This window comes from Branchiostoma belcheri, unplaced genomic scaffold (assembly GCF_001625305.1).
Source record: "Branchiostoma belcheri isolate BF01 breed outbred unplaced genomic scaffold, Haploidv18h27 scaffold87, whole genome shotgun sequence".
Classification (NCBI taxonomy): domain Eukaryota; kingdom Metazoa; phylum Chordata; class Leptocardii; order Amphioxiformes; family Branchiostomatidae; genus Branchiostoma; species Branchiostoma belcheri.
In genome coordinates this window covers 1345016-1364392 of record NW_017804542.1, presented here as the reverse complement: position 1 = coordinate 1364392, position 19377 = coordinate 1345016, and the positions used below count along the sequence as shown (strand labels likewise).

Here is a 19377-nt window from a genome sequence, read left to right as displayed (position 1 = left end):
AGTTCATCCATAAAAGTGGCAGTATACACATGATTACAAAAACACATTTACACACACTTACAACTGCAAAACAGAATACTAATTACAACTGAAAAAAAACTCTGCATGGTGTTTTGTGAAAGATTGCAGGATATCTTGCAAAACTTATTGCATATCTAGTGGTCTGTATATGTCCATTCAATCTTGATTTGTCCGTGATGTACTGTTGGTCATAGAGCTAACAAATGTGTGTCACATTATTTTTTCTGCAGGCACCATCTTCACCAACAAGACGATTGAGATCACCCGCATGCAGTCCACCATCCAGCTGGTGATCGAGGCTCGTGACCACGGCGTCCCATCCCTGGCCTCCGTCGTCGCCGTTAGGATCCAGGTCAACGACATCAACAACCACGCGCCGCAGTTCACCGCGGGAGAGTACCGGGAGCACGTGAGCGAGGCCGCGGCCCGCGGGACCACCGTCGCCACGGTTACCGCCACGGACGCCGACCAATCGCACGACAACAGCAACATCCACTTCGGCATCGTGCAGGGCAACGAGGACGGGAAGTTCCAGATCGAGACGATCGAGCCGGGGCCGGGATCGAACTCGGACCAGTACACGGGGAAGATCATCCTGTTCCGGTCGCTGGACCGCGAGGAGGTGGCGCTGTACACGCTGCGAGTGCTGGCCAGCGACCGCGGGACCCCGGAGCGGAACAGCACGGTCTCCGTGTACGTCATCGTCGACGACGTGAACGACCACTCGCCGGTCTTCAACGCCACGCAGTACGCCGCCCAGATCACCGAGTCCGCGCCCGTCGGAGCGTTCGTGGTGCGCGTGTTCGCCTTCGATGCCGACTCCGGCCCGAACGCAGACATCCACTACGAGATCACGTCTGGGAACGACGACGGGCTGTTCGCCATCGACGCACAGACCGGCGCCGTCACGGTGGCGAGACCTCTGGACTACGACACGGTCGCGCAGCACAACCTGACGGTGCGCGCACAGGACAGCACCTCGGACGGCGCCAAGCACACCATCGCGTCCGTCCTCATTAGCCTGATCGACGAGAACGACAACCCGCCGGACTTCCCCGTGCTGATGTACCTGGAGGACGTGCCGGAGGGCCAGCCGGTCGGCACGCTGGTGTTCACCGCCGAGGCGCGGGACAAGGACGCCGGCGTGTACGGCACGCTCTCGTACGCCATCCTGGATCGGGACGTGGCCGGGGACGGCAGCAGCGGCGTGGCGCAGGGCAAGGACGCGTTCGCGATCGACGCCAGCACCGGCGAGGTCCGCACCAGGGAGGTGTTCGACTACGAGACCACGAACACGTACGGGTTCTACATCCGGGCGACGGACACGGGCGGGCTGTCCACAGACGTGCAGGTCGGCGTGTCCATAACCAGCGTGGATGAGTACCCGCCCGTCTTCACCGAGAACAACTACATCTTCACCGTCATGGCCGACGCCGACATCGGGACCTTCGTCGGGCAGGTCGAGGCCACGGACCAGGACGGCGGTCCCGACGGAATCGTCACGTACTCCATCCAGAGCAACAAGTTCGCCATCAACGAGTCCGGGGTGATCACGGTGAAAGCCAGCCTGCTGGAGGGCGACGCGACAACCGACCAAGCCCGGCGCAGGCGCCGGCAAGCCACGAACGACGACCAGATCAACATGATCGTGGAGGCGAGCTCGGGGAGGCCCGGTTCTCAGAAACAGCAGAAGGCCATCTCGGTGAAAATTGACCGGAGCTGCCCCGGGTGCAACCCGGCCGCCTACACTGGACTGGAGCCCCTCACGCCGCTCTCGCTGGCTCTCATCCTGATCTTCGCGCTCATCGCCGTCATCCTCTGCGTGGTCCTCGTCGTGCTCAAGTTCAAGCGCAGGAAGCAGCGGCCGCCGCCCACCTCGTTCGACGGGTCGTTCGACACGGTGGTGGTGCAGAACACGCACTCGTTCGGGCGGGACGGCAGCCAGAAGCAGAGCCAGCAGCTCAGGATGTTCCGGGGGCACCCCTCCTTCGCCGCCACGGCCGACAACTCGGGCGACATGGGCACGCTGACGCGCACGGACATCTCCGAGCACTCCAACAACTCCCAGTCCAGCGGCCGCGGCTCCTCCGAGGTGGACGAGGACGAGGAGATCCGGAAGATCAACGAGACGCCGGCTTCCATCTCCCCCAACTCGGACCAGCACAAGGTGCGGGAGATCCCGGACTCGGGCATCCAGCACGACGAGGACGCCATGTCGGAGATGTCGGTGAAGGACACGGCGGACCTGATCTCGCGGCTGGCCGTCACGTCCAACCAGGGCTCGCACCTCAACACCATGATCAGCAAGAGCGTGGAGAGCATGCACGTGTTCCGGGACGAGGGCGGCGGCGAGGCCGGCGGGGACATGGACATCGGCAACCTCATCCACCAGAAGCTGCACGAGGTCGGCATGGAGGAGAACGAGGCCATCATGGACGGCACGCGCGACTTCGTGCTCATCGACGACGGGCAGCCGTCCGTGGCCGGCTCGCTCAGCTCTATCGTGGCCAGCGAGGAGGAGCTCAGAGGCAGTTATAACTGGGACTACCTGCTGGACTGGGGTCCACAGTATCAGCCCATGGCTGACGTGTTCCTCGAGATCGCCAAGCTGAAAGACGAGACTGTCGCCAAGCGGCAGATCCACCACCCCAAGTCGGCGTTCACGCCGAAAGTCAGAACTCACCCCCCTCCCCTGATCACGAACTTGCCGCAGAGCTCCACCTCCACCATCGCGCCCATCGCGCTGGGCGGCTCGTCCCGCACCAGCCAGGCCACCTCCATATCCTCCCTGCCCCGCTCCCCCATCAGCCACGAGTCCACCTTCACGTCGCCTGCGCTCACGCCCAGCTTCTCCCCGTCCCTGTCGCCGCTGGCCACGCGGTCGCCCTCCGTGTCGCCGCTGGTGACGGGCCCGAACTCCGGCGCGAGCACGCCGCACCGCCGCTCCGCCTACTCCTCCACGTTCATGACGCGCGTGCCGTCACCCACGGGCTCCGAGCAGGAGCTCAGAATATGAGACAGAACTCTACATGGTGAAACTCTGTATCAAATGTACAGACAGACAAATGTTTATGTATGAAAATGTTTTAAGTGTTTTATGTATGTTATCTTCCAGAGAATCACTTTTGATACTTTTCGAACAGAGTATTGATGATTGATACGATCGACTTTCACCGCTAGATTTAATAATTAATTAATCACTTTCTGGAAAATCATGGAAATTTTTTATCCCATGTAATAATGAACGTACGCACGGCTTAGCAGATCCTGCTATTTTGACGATGGTTCGATAACGTATCAATGCTATAAAAATCCTGTCCGTATTTTTGATGAATTCTCGCAAATGTACATATCAAGAGAATGTACGGATATTATTAGAGACAGATGTGACAATTAACATTCCATCGCAATGTTTAATACGTATACATAAGTTATTACTATGACGTTTTCTAAAACTTTTATCCAAATGTTTGACATGACGAAGTGTACATAATGTATCATTGTTTAATGAGATTGACGCTTGTTTAGGGTAGTGCCAAGTGTAACGTTCCCGCAGATCTAGTTTATTTAGAACCACTTTCGAGAAAAGTGGCCCTTTTTATGTGGTACGCTGTAATGTGTAAATTTTGGAAGCTAAGATGTTATTTTTGGGTCTACAAGTGCCACACGAAGAATACTAGTTCTGCTTCAAATGTTTTTTTATTACTTACACCAAAAATAAACGTTACATGACCAGTAGTGCTGTCCTCTGTTCTTATGATGTGTCGTTGGTTGTAGCAAGAATTGTATCAGTGCTGGAAAAGTAGCAGATGATCAGATGTGATACTTCGTAAGTTTTCAGGACTCGTTGATTTCACGATACATATATACAAGAATTTTTAGATTGTTAGGACTTGGAGGTGTTTCTAAACTTAAAAAGATTCTTGGAATTCTACGTCCAAGTTCGATGGCTGAGACTTGCAAATATTCATATACGATACTAGTAGATGGTTATCAAACCTAGACTTTGGCCTTGTCTCTGAGCTAAGATTGGACCGAAATTGGCGACTTCAACACGCCGGTTGGGAATCCGACCCGCGGGTTGCAGCCACAGGTCCGCGTCTGGATTCTGTCCGAACTTACACCTGACCTTGGAATGACATTGATGGACTACACAGCGCATCTAGTACCTGCGGTGTCAGAGGTCAGGTCATGGGTGGTCGGTACATACAGAAACTGGTTATGAGACTTTACTAGAAGGAAAATCGTAAACAAAATAAAATACCTACCTTAAGGTTCAAAATTCATCAATAGCAGCACGCCATCTGGCGGCATGTACAGAAACTGCACTGCAAAAATAAAATGATAAGACAACCGAGCAAAAATTTTCTCTCCAGTACAGATGTTGGAAATGTTGAAATATAGGAGCGAAGAGGCAGGTCTTTATGGCGGAAACAAGAAGGTTAAAAGGTAAGCAATACCATTCAACTGAACACTGACAGTTTTTAAACCCGTTTTGCTCACAGTAGGCCGAGGCTCTTTATGAATCCTTGGGAAAGGCTGCTGATGCGGTTCTTAATCTAAAGTAGGGGTGCCAGTACACAATTTCTGGCACGGTTGTACTGGAGTGGAATTCAAGGCACGAAGCAGTAAAAGTAGACCTGATTGACAAAGGTCACTCGCTATTCACCGATCTACATGTATTTATTTGATCTTATTTATTTGATAGGAAATCCACAATACAGTACATATGGAATCCCGATATGGGATATCAGGGCATCGACCCAAGTACAGAATCAACGGCCCGCCTAATACCAAGTGGGAACCGTGGTAAAAGGCCTAATGAAAATGTTGTCAATGTCACCAGCGCTACACAAAACATTGACACCATAAACGGTCACATTGCCGGGCAGAAAACATTAATTTAGCATAGACTTACAGACTGTACAGTGCATAGGCCTGAGAAGAGTAGAGTAGATTTTTTCGGGTAGGTAGGAATATACTGTAATTTCTGGGTGTACAGACATGGCCTAAGGTATACCAGCAGGGTCTCCCGAACACGAGACCACCTGAAAAACCCCAAATGGTGGAAAGATCAAATGGAAAATGACAATGGACTTTATATAATCGTTTAGAACCCAGAGATGGATGGATAGCCTCATTTTCAGGCGTTCCCGGATCGGCCTTTTTTGGGGGGGGGGGTACTTTCTGATCAAACGCACGCAATAGAAGCTCCGGCCGGCAACCCTACATATATCTCCGGACGTTTGATCAGAAAATCCGACTCGGGAACGCCTGATAAGGAGGCTAGAGACGCAGTGGTGTCGGCGAAGAACCAGGATGCCTCGAAAGCTGTGTTAAGAAAGCAAGAGGCCCGGCCTGAGCACTTAAGCACTTTACGCAGGTGGGCAGGTTACCTGACATGTTTACGGACACGGGTATTTCCGAACCTTTTGTGTATTTTACCATTGACCTCTGCATTGAAAGATGACGTAATGTTGACACAAGCAGTGTGAAACCTGTTCAAGTCAGGCCCATAAAGCTAACACAGAGAACCCGTGAAGACAAGGAGTTTTAGGGACATTTTCGCAGCAGAAACTCGCCATGTTGCGGGTGTGTGAGAAACTCCGTAAGGCGGACGAGAAGGGCAGGAGGTACGGACTAGCCCGGGCGGAGACAGGCTACCTCCGTGCCCTGGTGGACGCCATGGCCGACACGGACAGGCTGGCGGAAGTGGAGCTGCTCAAAACTCTAGGCGACGTGAACGTGGAGAAGGGAAGACTCGGGAAGGACGTGGGGAAGTTCAACACAGCCTTGGCCCTTTATCTGGCTGCTATGGTACGGTGTTACCATGAAGAACAGGCAGATGGTATAGAACACCGCTACCACTACATGGAGAGGCTTTTACAAGGGGTGTCGTCACAGGGTAAGGAACATCCAACTGAAGACAAGGAGACGACTACACCTGCAAAGGTAGCGGCAAAGTTTCAAGATCTGGACAAGAGACGGGCTACTGGAGGTAACAGAGACTCTTTGCTGGTTGGATACGCACAGATGATGGTAGAGGCGATAATAAACGACAACAGCATGTTAGAAACAGAAGCGATCAAGAGTCTGGGTGACGTGTACCAGAAAAGAGGAACAGAAACTGGAGACACTAGAAACTTGACCAGAGCTACTGCTCTGTACAACAGGGCACTGGCGCGGTGTCACAACGTTCATGGAACAGTTGTCATTGTTCACCGCTTACTGCACACCGCAAAAATCAGGCAAGACATCACCACAACAAGAAACAAGGTGAGTGAACTATTTTACTTAGTCAGAACTCACGAGTGCACTTCCTGGTTTGTTTATCTAAATATATCCCGTCATGCATTTCGCTAGCCTGGGTACCATCCTACTTGTACGCCGTGGCTCCCACACTCGCTTCCCTATTAGGGAAGCGAGTGTGGGAGCCACGGCGTACAAGTAGGATGGTACCCAGGCTAGCATTTCGCGGTGCTATTGGTGAAAGGCTTATTGTGTCACCTGAGGTCAAAAAAACAGATTCTTGTATTGATTTCGTCACTTCATTCCTTAATTCCCCGAACAAAACTGTGGGTGTCGAGTTTGTACTGAATCTAGTTAATTAATCTTTGGGGACAGAATAGTGCAAGGAATATGTATTTTCCTTTGGTGGGTATGTGTACATCTTGACAATAGGATAAAATGTGTCTTATTTTGTTCTTGTAGTTATATATGTATATATAATCATCACATTTTATATCCCCGTCCAAATACTCTGTAGTGTACATGTATTCAACATTGTGTCAGGTCGTTAGCCTTTGACCATTGGTCGATTTTTTTTGTGGATTAGATAACCTGACCAGTAATCATAAGCTTCCCATCGGTTCCTATAGAGGTCAACACGTACGCAACGACAGAAAAATGTAAGGGGACGGAAGGGCCACTTCTCTGCCTTCTCAGCTGCGTCCTCTAGCGACGGAAGCACCAGTCAAGTGGACGACATGTTGGTGCCTCTTTCCTTGTCTAATGTATTTGGTGTTGTTGATTCTTCAAATCTTAATAACTCTTGAATATCAAATATGAATATGGGTTATATTGTTGTCCAAAATTTATTACATTACGTTATCGAATGCAAAAGTGGATAACTGTGTCAAAAATACTAGTCAGTTTGTGGCAATATTAATGAATGCTTTGTTCAACACTTTGTGGCGCACTTGTCGCCTTTGTGAAGCATGTTAATTTTTAAAGAACAAGTATTTAAAAATACTTGTTTTGTTGTTTAGATCCTACCGCAGGTACATCCAGACGGCAGACCGTGACGTGGAAAATGGAGACCTGGACGCAGCAGAGCAGAACCTAGCAGCCGCCCTGAAGCTGGTTCATGGTTTGTTATATACTTTCCATCCATTGTCTTCATGATATGTCTAATTAAAAGTTGCAGTACGATAAAGAGTCAAAACTAATTTCCTCTATCATCAAAAATTCAATTCTTGACAACTTCTATAGTTATCATATTTTACAAGTGACAGTGTTATTTTTGGACGAATTTCCGTACGTTCAAACATAGATATCATCCATGAAGGTATCAGTTTGATCCATCCGAATAATTTATCCATTTATTTCTAATTCCCATATACAGACCCAAGTAAACCCAAGAAGGCTAAAGAAGCCGACTGTCTGTGCAGGTTGGGTGACGTCTACGTCGAGCGAGGCAAGCGGACTGGAGAAGGTAGGAAATTCACACAGGCGGCAGCTCTGTATAACGCCTCCATGGCCAGAACAGATGGAGACAAACAAAACATGGTAACGAAACTGCGAGAAACAGAAAGGCAGTTTCTCAGAAACACCTGTAACCTTGACTGCGAACCGTGTCCGTATAGCAGCGCGTTAGATCACATAAAGGAACTGGACAACTCGCGCGCCTGTGCAAAATCTCAGCTCGAAGCAATTCATCAGGAACACAACCCTTATCAGTATGATGAAGACGATCCCGTCGTGAGAGAGGTAGAGATCAAACGAGCTGAAGCAATCAAGAACTTGTTCAAGAGCATCGCAGCTGGAAGACAAGAGTTTATCCAAGTACTGACAGATGAATGCATCGCCCAAATCGGACCTCCTCCCTGTAAGTACGCTTTCATTGGGTTGGGGTCACAGGCCACAGAACTGGTGACGCCGTACTCCGACCTGGAGTTCGCCATTCTGATTGAGGAGGGGAAGGATGATGATGATACACGGAGGTACTTCCTAAATCTCACACACTACTTACATCTAAAAGTCATCAACCTTGGGGAAACCATCCTCCCAGCCATGGCAATCCCGTCACTCAACGACTTTCTCTCAGAAGACCCAGAGAAAGACTGGTTCTACGACTCCGTCACACCTCGCGGCTTCGCCTTCGACGGCTTCATGCCATGGGCTTCTAAGACTCCGTTTGGAAGAGACGAGACCAAAAGCAAATCTCCCGTTAGTCTCATCCAGACTCCCTCCAAGTTGGCCGAATATCAGCATCTGCACATCGCCCTGGCGGAAGGCTATCACCTGTCAGACATCCTCAGACGGGTGACCTACTTGACAGGAGACGAGTCTTTGGTAGATGAGTATGCAGGCATTGTCAAAAGAAGCGTCGACCGGTCTCCTGTATTGTCACGTTTTTCAGCAATGCTGACACTGAAGGATAATATTGGGCAAATAGAAAACGTTGAGCCAACTGGGCAGCTTCTGGATGTAAAGAAGGAAATCTACCGTTTTCCCAGCGTGGCCGTTGATGTGTTGAGTATTTGTTGTGGTATAACGATCCCCAGTGTGTGGGGAATGATAGAAGAGTTACACAAGACACAGCGGATCAGTGACGAAGATGCCCACCACTTGACTGTACTGATCAGCATCTCAGCGGAGCTACGGTTAAGAACGTACATTGCCAACGGGGGACAGAAGGACAGACTGTCTCCTCTCACGGAGATGAAAGTCCAACTGGACAAACATGACATAGATGACACTTTTGTTCAGTCAGTTTTCTACATACCGGACACTAAAATGTTGTTCAGATACTACTATACTGCCATTCCATTTAAACGATGCATTACGTATACAGTTGCAAAGAAAAATCCGACGACAAAAATGTTCCCAACAGCCATCTTTGACACCACATCTCTAACAAAGGGTCGAATATCACGACAGCTGTGGCAGTTAGACGCATCCAGACGTCACCTGGAGGAAGCTCTGAAAGATTCGGATGGTGACGAGGAAAAACAGTTCGAAATACTTTATGAAATAGGCAATGTCTTGCACATGCGTGGTGATTATGAGAAAGCCATGAGCTACTACAAACGGGCACTTAGCATTGGGAATGCTATCTATGGAGGTATAGAAAAACCTATAAACCTTGCCTCGTTATTTGGAAACATTGCGGTGTGTTGGGGTGAGCTTGGTGATCAGAGGAAAGCTATCAGTTATCATGAACAGGACCTAAAGATGACGAAAGCTATCTATGGCGAAACAACGCCACATCCCGACATTGCTACATCATTAAACAACATTGGGAACTGTTGGAGTAAACTCGATGATAAATGGAAAGCTATCAGTTATCACGAACAGTCACTGAAGATGAGAAAGCTATCTATGGCGAAACAACGCCACATCCCGACATTGCTTCATCACTAAACAACATTGGTACATGTTGGATTGACCTTGGCGATCAGAAAAAAGCTATCAGTTATCACGAGCAGTCACTTATGATGAACAAAGCTATCTATGGCGAAACAACGCCACATCCCGACATTGCTGGATCACTAAACAACATTGGGACCTGTTGGAGTGACCTTGGTGATCAGAGGAAAGCTATCACTCATCACGAACAGTCACTGAAGATGAGAAAAGCTATCTATGGCGAAACAACGCCACATCCCGACATTGCCACATCACTAAACAACATTGGGAACTGTTGGGGAAAGTGTGGCGATCAGAGAAAAGCTATTAGTTATCACGAACAGTCACTGAAGATGAAAAAAGTTATCTATGGTGAAACGACGCCACATCGCGACATTGCTTCATCATTAAACAACATTGGTACATGTTGGAGGGACCTCGGCGATCAGAGGAAAGCTATCAGTTATTACAAACAGTCACTGAAGATAATGAAAGCTATTTATGGCGAAACAACGCCACATCCCGACATTGCCTCATCACTAAACAACACTGGGGTATGTTGGAGTGACCTTGGCGATCAGAGAAAAGCTATCAGGTATCACGAACAGTCACTGAAGATCAAACAAGCTATCCATGGCGAAACAACAGCACATCCCGGCATTGCTGGATCACTAAACAATATTGGGAACTGTTGGATGAAACTTGGTGATCAGAGGAAAGCTATCAATTATCACGAACAGTCACTGAAGATGAGGAAAGCTATCTATGGCGAAACAACGCCACATCCCAGCATTGCTTCATCACTAAACAACATTGGGGTATGTTGGAGTGAGCTTGGCGATCAGAAGAAAGCTATTGGTTATTACGAACAGTCATTGCATATGAGGAAAGCTATCTATGGTGAAGGCAGAGTACATCCAGACATTGCTGAATCACTTAATAACATTGGTAAATGTTGGGAAGTACTCGGTGATCACAGTAAAGCCATGATGTATTATGAAGAGTCATTGACCATGATGAAAGTTATTTATGGGGACAACACGTCACATCCCAACATAACAATAGTACTGAACAATATGAGCTTGTGTAAGAAGGCCATCTGTGATTAGATCATCGCAAATCGACACTCGAGATAAGTTAACTATGGAGAAACTATGGAAGGTCCCCAACCCGTCTTGTCATAAAAAGTTAAAGTATAGGTGGGCAATTCTTTTACCTGATACCAAATCTTGGAAACTAATGTACTTTATAAAGCATGGGTGGAGCGTGAAGGCTATATGTTTTTTTCAGACGTGGTGATATTTCAAACAGTTAGGCAGTTTCTTAACATTTATAGTCCTATATTTACAATGCAGTGATTATCACATGTCAACATTGTCATGTTTGTAATAAAGTAAACAAGTGATACAAGGGTTCCGAGTAAATGAATGAAACATACGTGAAAGTAAACTCTAAGATCAGTTTCCTCTCAACAGAGAGTGTTACGAATTGATGATGAAAAGGTGTTGATTATGATTAAGACAAAGGTAGTGAACGAACCGCTGCTGCTTTTCAGTAAAAACTGGCCGTACGGTGTGGAGTCGGGAGCGGTATTTCCTCGGGGGCTAGTGGCGGGGCCTCCCGTAAGAATTCCCGTTTATACGTGACCGCATTTTTACGCATTCGATTGCGTATAATTATTGTGCGTTATTTATTTAGCATCTAGCAGTTGCTGGGACGTCTATTAGGCTCTACAGTAAGGTGACAGTTTGCTGTAAAACTCCAGTAACTGAGGTTGAAGGATGACCGTGACTTGGCGGAGTTTTCTGCGGGCGGACATGGAGTTTCTCCCCGCCGGCAGTGACTGGAGACGCGCGGTGTGTGCCGCGCCGACCGTCCCCGGGTTAACGCTACTGTTATCATAGGAAGGGCACAGTTACAGTGGATGCCGCTTTTTTGCAAAGCCAATTTGCCAGTGAATTTTTTTCAATTACCCTGCCTTTCCGATTAACTTATAGAGACTGAGGCTCAAACTCTGGGCTTGAAACTATACCGGTGAAACTATAGGGGCCGGTGGGGGTGTACAGGGTATCGAACACAAATAACGACACAAAGAATACAAACACGAGTCATATTTACGCATTAAAAACAGTGATAGGATTATTCCAACTTTTGACATGTTAAATTAAGTGGTAAAATGAATGAAGACCTAATTTGTATGACTGACATGGGCAGGTGGTCGCTATAGACAGGAATTTTGCACCCCTGTGTAAAAATCACATTTGGTACAGTCCGTCCATGTGCGCGGAGCCTTGTAGTGACACAGTGTCGTTCTTCTGGTTGTTTGGGCGAATTTTTTGGTCGATTTTCCAACTTTTGTCTCGAAACTATTGTTCCAACATATGCCATGACTCGTCGGGATGTTATAATTGTGGATTTATGCAGTTCTTTTGATGTTTGGGGGAGAAAATGCTCATTTCCTGACCGGGTGAACTACTTGGAGTTGGAGACAATAAAATGGCGTCTCAGAGAGTTGGACAGACGGCGTGGTGTGGGGAAGTCTTTTCAAGGTAAGATATTGACGGTTTTCGTCAAATTTACTTACAATAAACTGATAACCTTATGTTGTATGTTAGTTATATTCCGTATCATTTGGTGTGGCTCTTAGAATGCTACAATTTAGCTGGTTTGGCCATTCTACGCTGTGTTGAAAGTTATACATAGCCGCTTCGTGCCGTTTTGAACTTCTTGGTGGCGTCTTCGGAGAACACTATATCTTATTTTTCGTGTGTCTAGTGGGTCTACGAAAAGCCATGAGTTCATGTTGGAGGGAAAACTGTTCTGAAAAATAGAAAAGTTTTGTTCTAACGCCACGTGGTAAGCGCGGCTCAGCGACTACCTGTTGGAATGTGCCGCACGTGGGCTTTTTGATGTTCCCGCCAAAAATTGGCGCTCAAACAAGGCGGCGAAATTACAGCTCCTGGTAGCATAGTTTAGCATTTTGTTATTTCGAATTAGCCTTGTGTATTTGCAGGAAGTATTTTCAAATTGCAGAACAAAATTTTGACTCTTCTGCAATATTGCAGAGCACTGAAAAAAAGTAATTCGACCACAGCAAGTAATGTTTATGGATGACATGCGCACGCATTAATTTTCGCCTGATTCAGAAAAAAAAACATGCCGAAAATAGGCAAAGATGCCATGTGGATGGCAGATAAATATGAAGGAGACAAGGCTCTGATTTATTGTTTTGTCTTTTAATTTGGTGCAGTGATGTCTTTCATTCCTTTTTATATGTGATGTTCCCACTGAATCAAAACGATTTGTACAATGATTGACCTTACTTACTTAAATGAATGTTGTAATAATAGTTGGCAGTAAACTTAGCACAACATAAGTTAGGTATCATTTTTTGGTTTAGGTCACACCAATTTAATTTGCTGTTTCTCGGATTCGCCCTTTCTATTTTTATCTGATTTGCAAAAAAAAAAAAAATTTTTTAGGTTCTAAATCAACAGCAAAATGCTCAATGAAAGACATATTTTGACCCCAACGATTGAAGAAAGTCCTTTTCTTCCTAGTTGTTCAAGTTTTTTTAATGTAACAACGCAACTTCGTTTTCATTAAAAGTTCTAAATGTATTACAATTTTAATGTGTTGTACTGATTATCCTGTATCATGCATGCATAGAATGGTGCATCCTGATGTTCCTGTCCTGCCTGGGAGAAACCTGTGATGACGGGCGACTTCTGTCCGAACCTGACGCGATGAGGACTCAAAACATGGGTTGACCTAAAGACTGTGAAGAGTTTGTACAGGTGAGACAAATTAATGCTTTTAAGCTTGCGAGTTCCTTTTTTTCTCAGCTATGTTAAAACTAGCAAATAGAAGTTCCATTGATTATATCGTTATAATCATTCAATCTTGCCTGGAGATGTCCCTCGTACCATGTACATGCTCTAATGATCCTTTCATATACTATATAGTTAGGTGCATCCTGATGTTCCTGTCCTGACTGGGAGAAACCTGTGATGACGGGCGACTTCTGTCCAATGCAGGGCTCAGAAAAACAGTTGACTTGAAGACAGTAAAGTGAAGAGTTTGTACAGGTGAGACAATGCTTTTAATTTCGTAACCAGTTTTATACTGTTTTATTATACAGACAGTAAAGTAAAGAGTTTGTACAGGTGAGACGATGCTTTCAAGTTCGCAACCAGTTTTATACTGTTTTATTGTACGGCCATTCAGTGTTGCCTGGAGATGTCTCTCGTACCATGTACACTGTACTAATGATCCTTTCATATAGTTAGGTGCATCCTGATGTTCCTGTCCTGACTGGGAGAAACCTGCAGCTGTGATGACAGGAGACTTGAATCCAATGTAGACCAGAAGAGAAATGAAGACTCAGAATGCAGTTTTTCCCAAGTAAGCTTGACTTTTTCTTATTGTCACTTCCTTGAGAAGTAAATGTAAATACAGAAACTGTTGTTTCTGTGTTTACAGTTACTTCTATTTTGTATGGTCAATTCCTTCTGTGTTTTCAGCCGAACTTGTATCACGTTGCTGTTGATGGAATGCACTTCTTTAATCAGATGTTTCTTCCGCCAATGCCCTAAACTGTTTGTTGTTTTTATTTACAGGTAGACGCGTGTCTGAAGAGCCAAAGTAAGCTGTTGTTCCTGTTTGTACCAGACCCGATGAGGACTCAAGAACCCTGAAGAAGCTCAAGAGTTCTGACAGGTAAGAATGTTTTTTTTTGGTAAACTTCAGTTTAAATGGACCTTTCCTGATCAAACACGTTGAACCCCCTGTTCTATTTCGAACTCCTCGGTCAAAATCAGCGCGGGAAAGCTAAGAGCAGCAAAATGAGTTGATGTCTACTTGATAAATACTCCTTGTTGTACCGGTGAAGTTGAATTTGTGACATCTGAGGCAATTTCAAGTTAACCAAAGACGTTTTGTCATTTTTGTATTTGATTATGAAGCCCTCATTGTTTTATGTCCATGTTTGCGTGCTTATGTTTCTATCACAAAGCCCTTTATAAGTTGTGCCCTTTCTCGTGACCACCCGAGCTGTTTTTTTTTCTCATTTCGTTTTTTTCCTGGCTTGTATGTAGCTGCGATGCATGCAGCAAATGCCGTGGAAAACCTGTCACAGATAAACGTACTTGGTGTAACACATGCATGTCAGCAACAAGGTTTTCTGATTTGCAAACAAGAAAAAGTAAATGTACCAGTCAACCGCCTACCTAATTTCCTGCAAAATTCTGAGAACCACTATATCTGATTTATGTGGCCATAGTAGGAGATTGTAGACATTAGTTCTTAGCCAGGCCAATTGCTGCTTTCAATACACTGAGTTTTGTTTCTTTGTCTTCAAGATGTGGACCCGGAGACTGGACTGTAGCAGGAGGAAGAACCAGACTTTTATCACCAGAGCTGTGATGTGAAAGAAGATGGAGAGGTGTGAGTATGTTTTTTTTGTTAACACAAGACAACACTCCACATGCATGCACGCATTTCTCTTTTTTTAATGCCCACTTCTCTCTACTCTGAGTCTGAGGGTCAACATGCCATTTTTTCCGTGAGGAGCCATTTGCCATAAATTGTAGCTGGCCGCTTTAATTTAACGTTGCTATGCTAAATTAGTCAATGAAAAATTTATCGCTTCGTGTCGTGAACACCAAAATTGCCCAAAAATTGTCACTTTGGAACCTCTCTTTACACTTAAATTGTCCAAACATGTAGTTCTGTTTCACTGATTACTTGTTAAGTTCATTTTCCCGCCAAAAAACATTAGATAAGTGGGACCCTCACCTGGCTAATTAATTGGATTAACTTTTCCCGCCAAAAAACTTAGTATATACACCACTCTAACCTTGAACTTGTGCACCCCACTCTTCCTGCCCACCTCCCTTCTCCCACAGTAGTTACACTGTTCCAACACTTCAGACTTCTTTGGACATGTCACTTCTCCAAACATGTAGTCACCACACTCTGCTACCCAAACACTTACTTGATCGAGTGTACTTTTTCAGTCACATTAGACTTTAGAATGGTCTCCTGATCGGTCAATGCACTAAGTGTACTCCCCGGGGGATGTCTTTTTGGGAGACATTGATGCTTCGAAACATCAGTATACCAGTGCAATTGACTCGGCCAGAGAGCGAGAGGTCATTCTAAAGTCTAATGTGACTGAAAAAGTACACTCAATCAAGTAAGTGTTTGGGCAGCAGAGTGTGGTGACTACATGTTTGGAGAAGTGACATGTCCAAAGAAGTCTGAAGTGTTGGAACAGTGTAACTACTGTGGGAGAAGGGAGGTGGGCAGGAAGAGTGGGGTGCACAAGTTCAAGGTTAGAGTGGTGTATATACTAAGTTTTTTGGCGGGAAAAGTTAATCCAATTAATTAGCCAGGTGAGGGTCCCACTTATTTAATGTTTTTGGCAGGAAAATGGACTTAACAAGTAAACAGTGAAAAGAACTACTTGTTTGGACAATTAGAGAAAGGACCAAAGTAACAACTTTTTGGGTAATTTTGGTGTTCAATGTTTGGACAATTCAGAGATTCCAAAGTGACAATTTTTGGGTAATTTTGGTGTTCATAACATGAAATGATAAATTTTTCAGGGACTAATTTAGGATAGCAACGTGAAATTAAAGCGGCCACAATTTACAGTAAATGGCTCCTCATGGAAAAAAAGGCATGTTGACCCTCAGAGTAGAGAGAAGTGGGCATTAAAAAAACAGACATGCGTGCGTGCATGTGGAGTGTTGTCTTGTGTTAACAAAGAAACCATACTCACACCTCCCCATTTTCTTTCACACAGCTCTGCCGATAAAAGTCTGGTTCTTCCCTCCTGCTACAGTCCAGACTCCGGGTCCACATCTTGAAGACAAAGAAACAAAACTCAGTGTATGAAAACAGCAATACATTGTCCTGCTATGGCCACATCAATTCTATATGGTGGTTCTCAGATTTTTGCAGGCAATCAATCAGGCAGCATGTTGTGAAATACGTCATAAACATAAGCATCGTATATTCTATTGATATCTGCACAGCACAAAACATTATAATACGTACTTTTGAAAGTTACTGAGTCACATACGAAATAAAAGTTCTAGACAGAAACTTTGGCCATCTTTCCGAATGCTCTTTGAGACATGTCCATTGTCACTGCCGTCACATTTGTTTCGTTAATCGTAACAAAATTTTTATGCCATAGAATATTCTAGCTGAAGTGTTTAGAGTAACTGTTGATTCCGTGTTTACATTTCTCAAGAAAGTGAGGATAAGAAATAGTCGTGCTTACTTGGGAAAACTATTCGGCTCCCTCGGTGTCTCCAAGGAAATCTGCATTCTAGGTCTTCATTTCCCTTCTGTGTCTTCAGGTCAACTGGTCTGCATTGGACAGAAGTCACCCGTCATCACAGGTTTCTCCCAGTCAGGACAGGAACATCAGGACACTATAGGAAAGGATCATTAATTAGTATATCGTACGAAGGACATCTCCAGGCAACACTGAAAGGCCGTACAATAAAATCAATGGAACCATTTGCTTGAATGGCTCTAGAAACTTTTTTCAGACATGTTACTGGTGTTATGCCTGAGAAAAAAATGTAACATATAAGTTTGAAAGCATTGTCTCACCTGTACAAACTCTTTACTTCACTGTCTTCAAGTCCACTGGCTTTCTCAGCCCCATCGTGTCTGCATTGGACAGAAGTCGCCCGTCATCACAGGTTTCTCCCAGTCATAACAGGAACATCAGGACACACCTAACTATATGAAAGAATCATTTATTAGTATATGGAACTAAGCGCATCTACAGGCAACACTGAATGACTAACAATAAAATCAATGTAATGCTTGAATAGCTTTTTTAGATGTGTTATGCCTCTGAGTTCCAACACAGCTGAGAAAAAGGAGCTTGAAAGCATTGTCTCACCTGTACAAATTCTTCACTTCATTGTCTTCAAGTCAACTGGTTCTCGGAGCCCTCCAGTGGTCTGCATTGGACTGAAGTCATCACAGGTTTCTCCCAGTCAGGACTGGAACATCAGGATGCACCTAACTATATGAAAGGATCATTAGTATATGGAACTTTTTTTAAAACATGTTACTGGTAGTACATGTGTGTTATATGTCTCTGAGTTTTAACACAGAAAGAAAAATGCAAGTTTGGAAGCATTGCCTCACCTGTACAAACTCTTCACTGCACTGTGTCTTCAAGAAGTCACCCATCATCCCAGGTTTCTCCCAGTCAGGACAGGAACATCAGGATGCACCATTCTATGCATGATACAGGATAATCATCACAATGCAACAAGCAACCAGGTAAAGGTGAATATAGAAAAGTATGTTGCAGCTCACAATAATACAACCACTGAAGACCACTGACTTTTTCCGGGATGTGCATGAGCATTTGAAAATCTATACTGAAAAAGCCAAAAAATGTGAATATTCTTCAAATTGTTATATGAAGAACAAACAAATTTGCCTAGATTAGAACAATACAGGCTTTTCACTAGCGCCATGTTGGAGTACAGTGATGTCTGTTAAACATGCCAACATGCTGCTACTTAATCAATTTACCCGCCAACACCTGGTCACCGGGATTCAAATGGTAATTATCATGACGTCAATGAAAAGCTTCTATATGAACATTACCAGCAAAAAGGCCAAGATCAATAAATGGCCAACCCTGATAGTATGAATTCCTCACTCTCAAGGCTAGCAAAGTATGCACAAAACATGTACCTTGTCATCTTCACATCAACACCAGAAATTAGAAATTAATCAGAAGTAGAAAAATACTAAAATATGCTAAGTGGAGCTGTACTTGATGCTTTGCGGAAGCCTTGTTTGAGCGCCAATTTTTGGCGGGAACATCAAAACGCCACCTGCGGCACATTCCAACAGGTGGTCGCTGAGCCGCGCTTACCACGTGGCGTTAGAACAAAACTTTTCTATTTCAGAACAGTTTTCCCACTAGAAAACACTCATATTTCTCCCCAGAGCCACTAGACAGACAAAAAATAAGATATAACGTTAGTGTTCTCCAAGAAGTTCAAAATGGCACGAAGCGCATGTATAACAGACTTTTCAACACAGCGTAGAATGGTCATAACGTTAGAGAAACCGGCTGAATTTATGTTAACGTTATATGTAACATTCTAAGAACCACACTAAACCATACAGAATACACAAAGCATACAACGAAAGGTTATCAGTTTATTGGAAATAAATTTGACGAAAACAGCTTGATATCTTACCTGAATAGTCTTCCGTCTGTCCAACTCTAGTAAAGGCGCCATTTTGTTGTCTCCAACTCCAAGTAGTTCACCCGGTCAGGAAATGAGCATTTTCTCTCCCAAACATCAAAAGAACGGCATAAATCCACCGTTGAAATATTCCGACAAGTCGTGGCATATGTTGGAAGAATATTTTGAGGAAAAAAGTTGGAAAATTGGCCAAAAAATTCGCAAAATACCCAGAAGAACGACACCGTGTCACTACAAGGCTCCGCGCACATGGACGGACTGTACCAAATGGCATTTTTACACAGGGGTGTAAAATTTCTGTCTATAGTGACCACCTGTCCATATATTACTATTATACAAATTAGGTCTTCATTTAATTAATTAATACCAAGCGGTATTCAACGAGAAGGTAGCAGATTTATAGAATTTCCTTCTTTATTCCTTCAAAAATATTGAAATTTGGATGTTGTAACCTTGCAGAAAG

At 45.1% G+C, this 19377-nt stretch overlaps 2 protein-coding genes across 2 annotated transcripts in view; both read left to right on the top strand.

The window, feature by feature from the left end:
• Window positions 1-3759, top strand: part of LOC109487256 (protein dachsous-like) — a 49557-nt gene extending 45798 nt beyond the window's left edge. The window contains exon 30 of the mRNA XM_019791235.1: window positions 252-3759. Coding sequence (XP_019646794.1) covers window positions 252-3037 — 2786 coding nt within the window. The 3' untranslated portion in view covers window positions 3038-3759. The remainder of the gene's footprint in view (window positions 1-251) is intronic.
• Window positions 3760-5527: 1768 nt separating this feature from the next.
• LOC109487257 lies at window positions 5528-10635 on the top strand. The gene is given in 6 exon segments (XM_019791236.1): window positions 5528-6297; window positions 6900-7027; window positions 7290-7390; window positions 7646-9408; window positions 9804-10472; window positions 10474-10635. Coding segments are annotated over 6 exon segments (3417 nt in total). The 5' UTR covers window positions 5528-5604; the 3' UTR covers window positions 10537-10635.
• Window positions 10636-19377: the final 8742 nt, after the last annotated feature.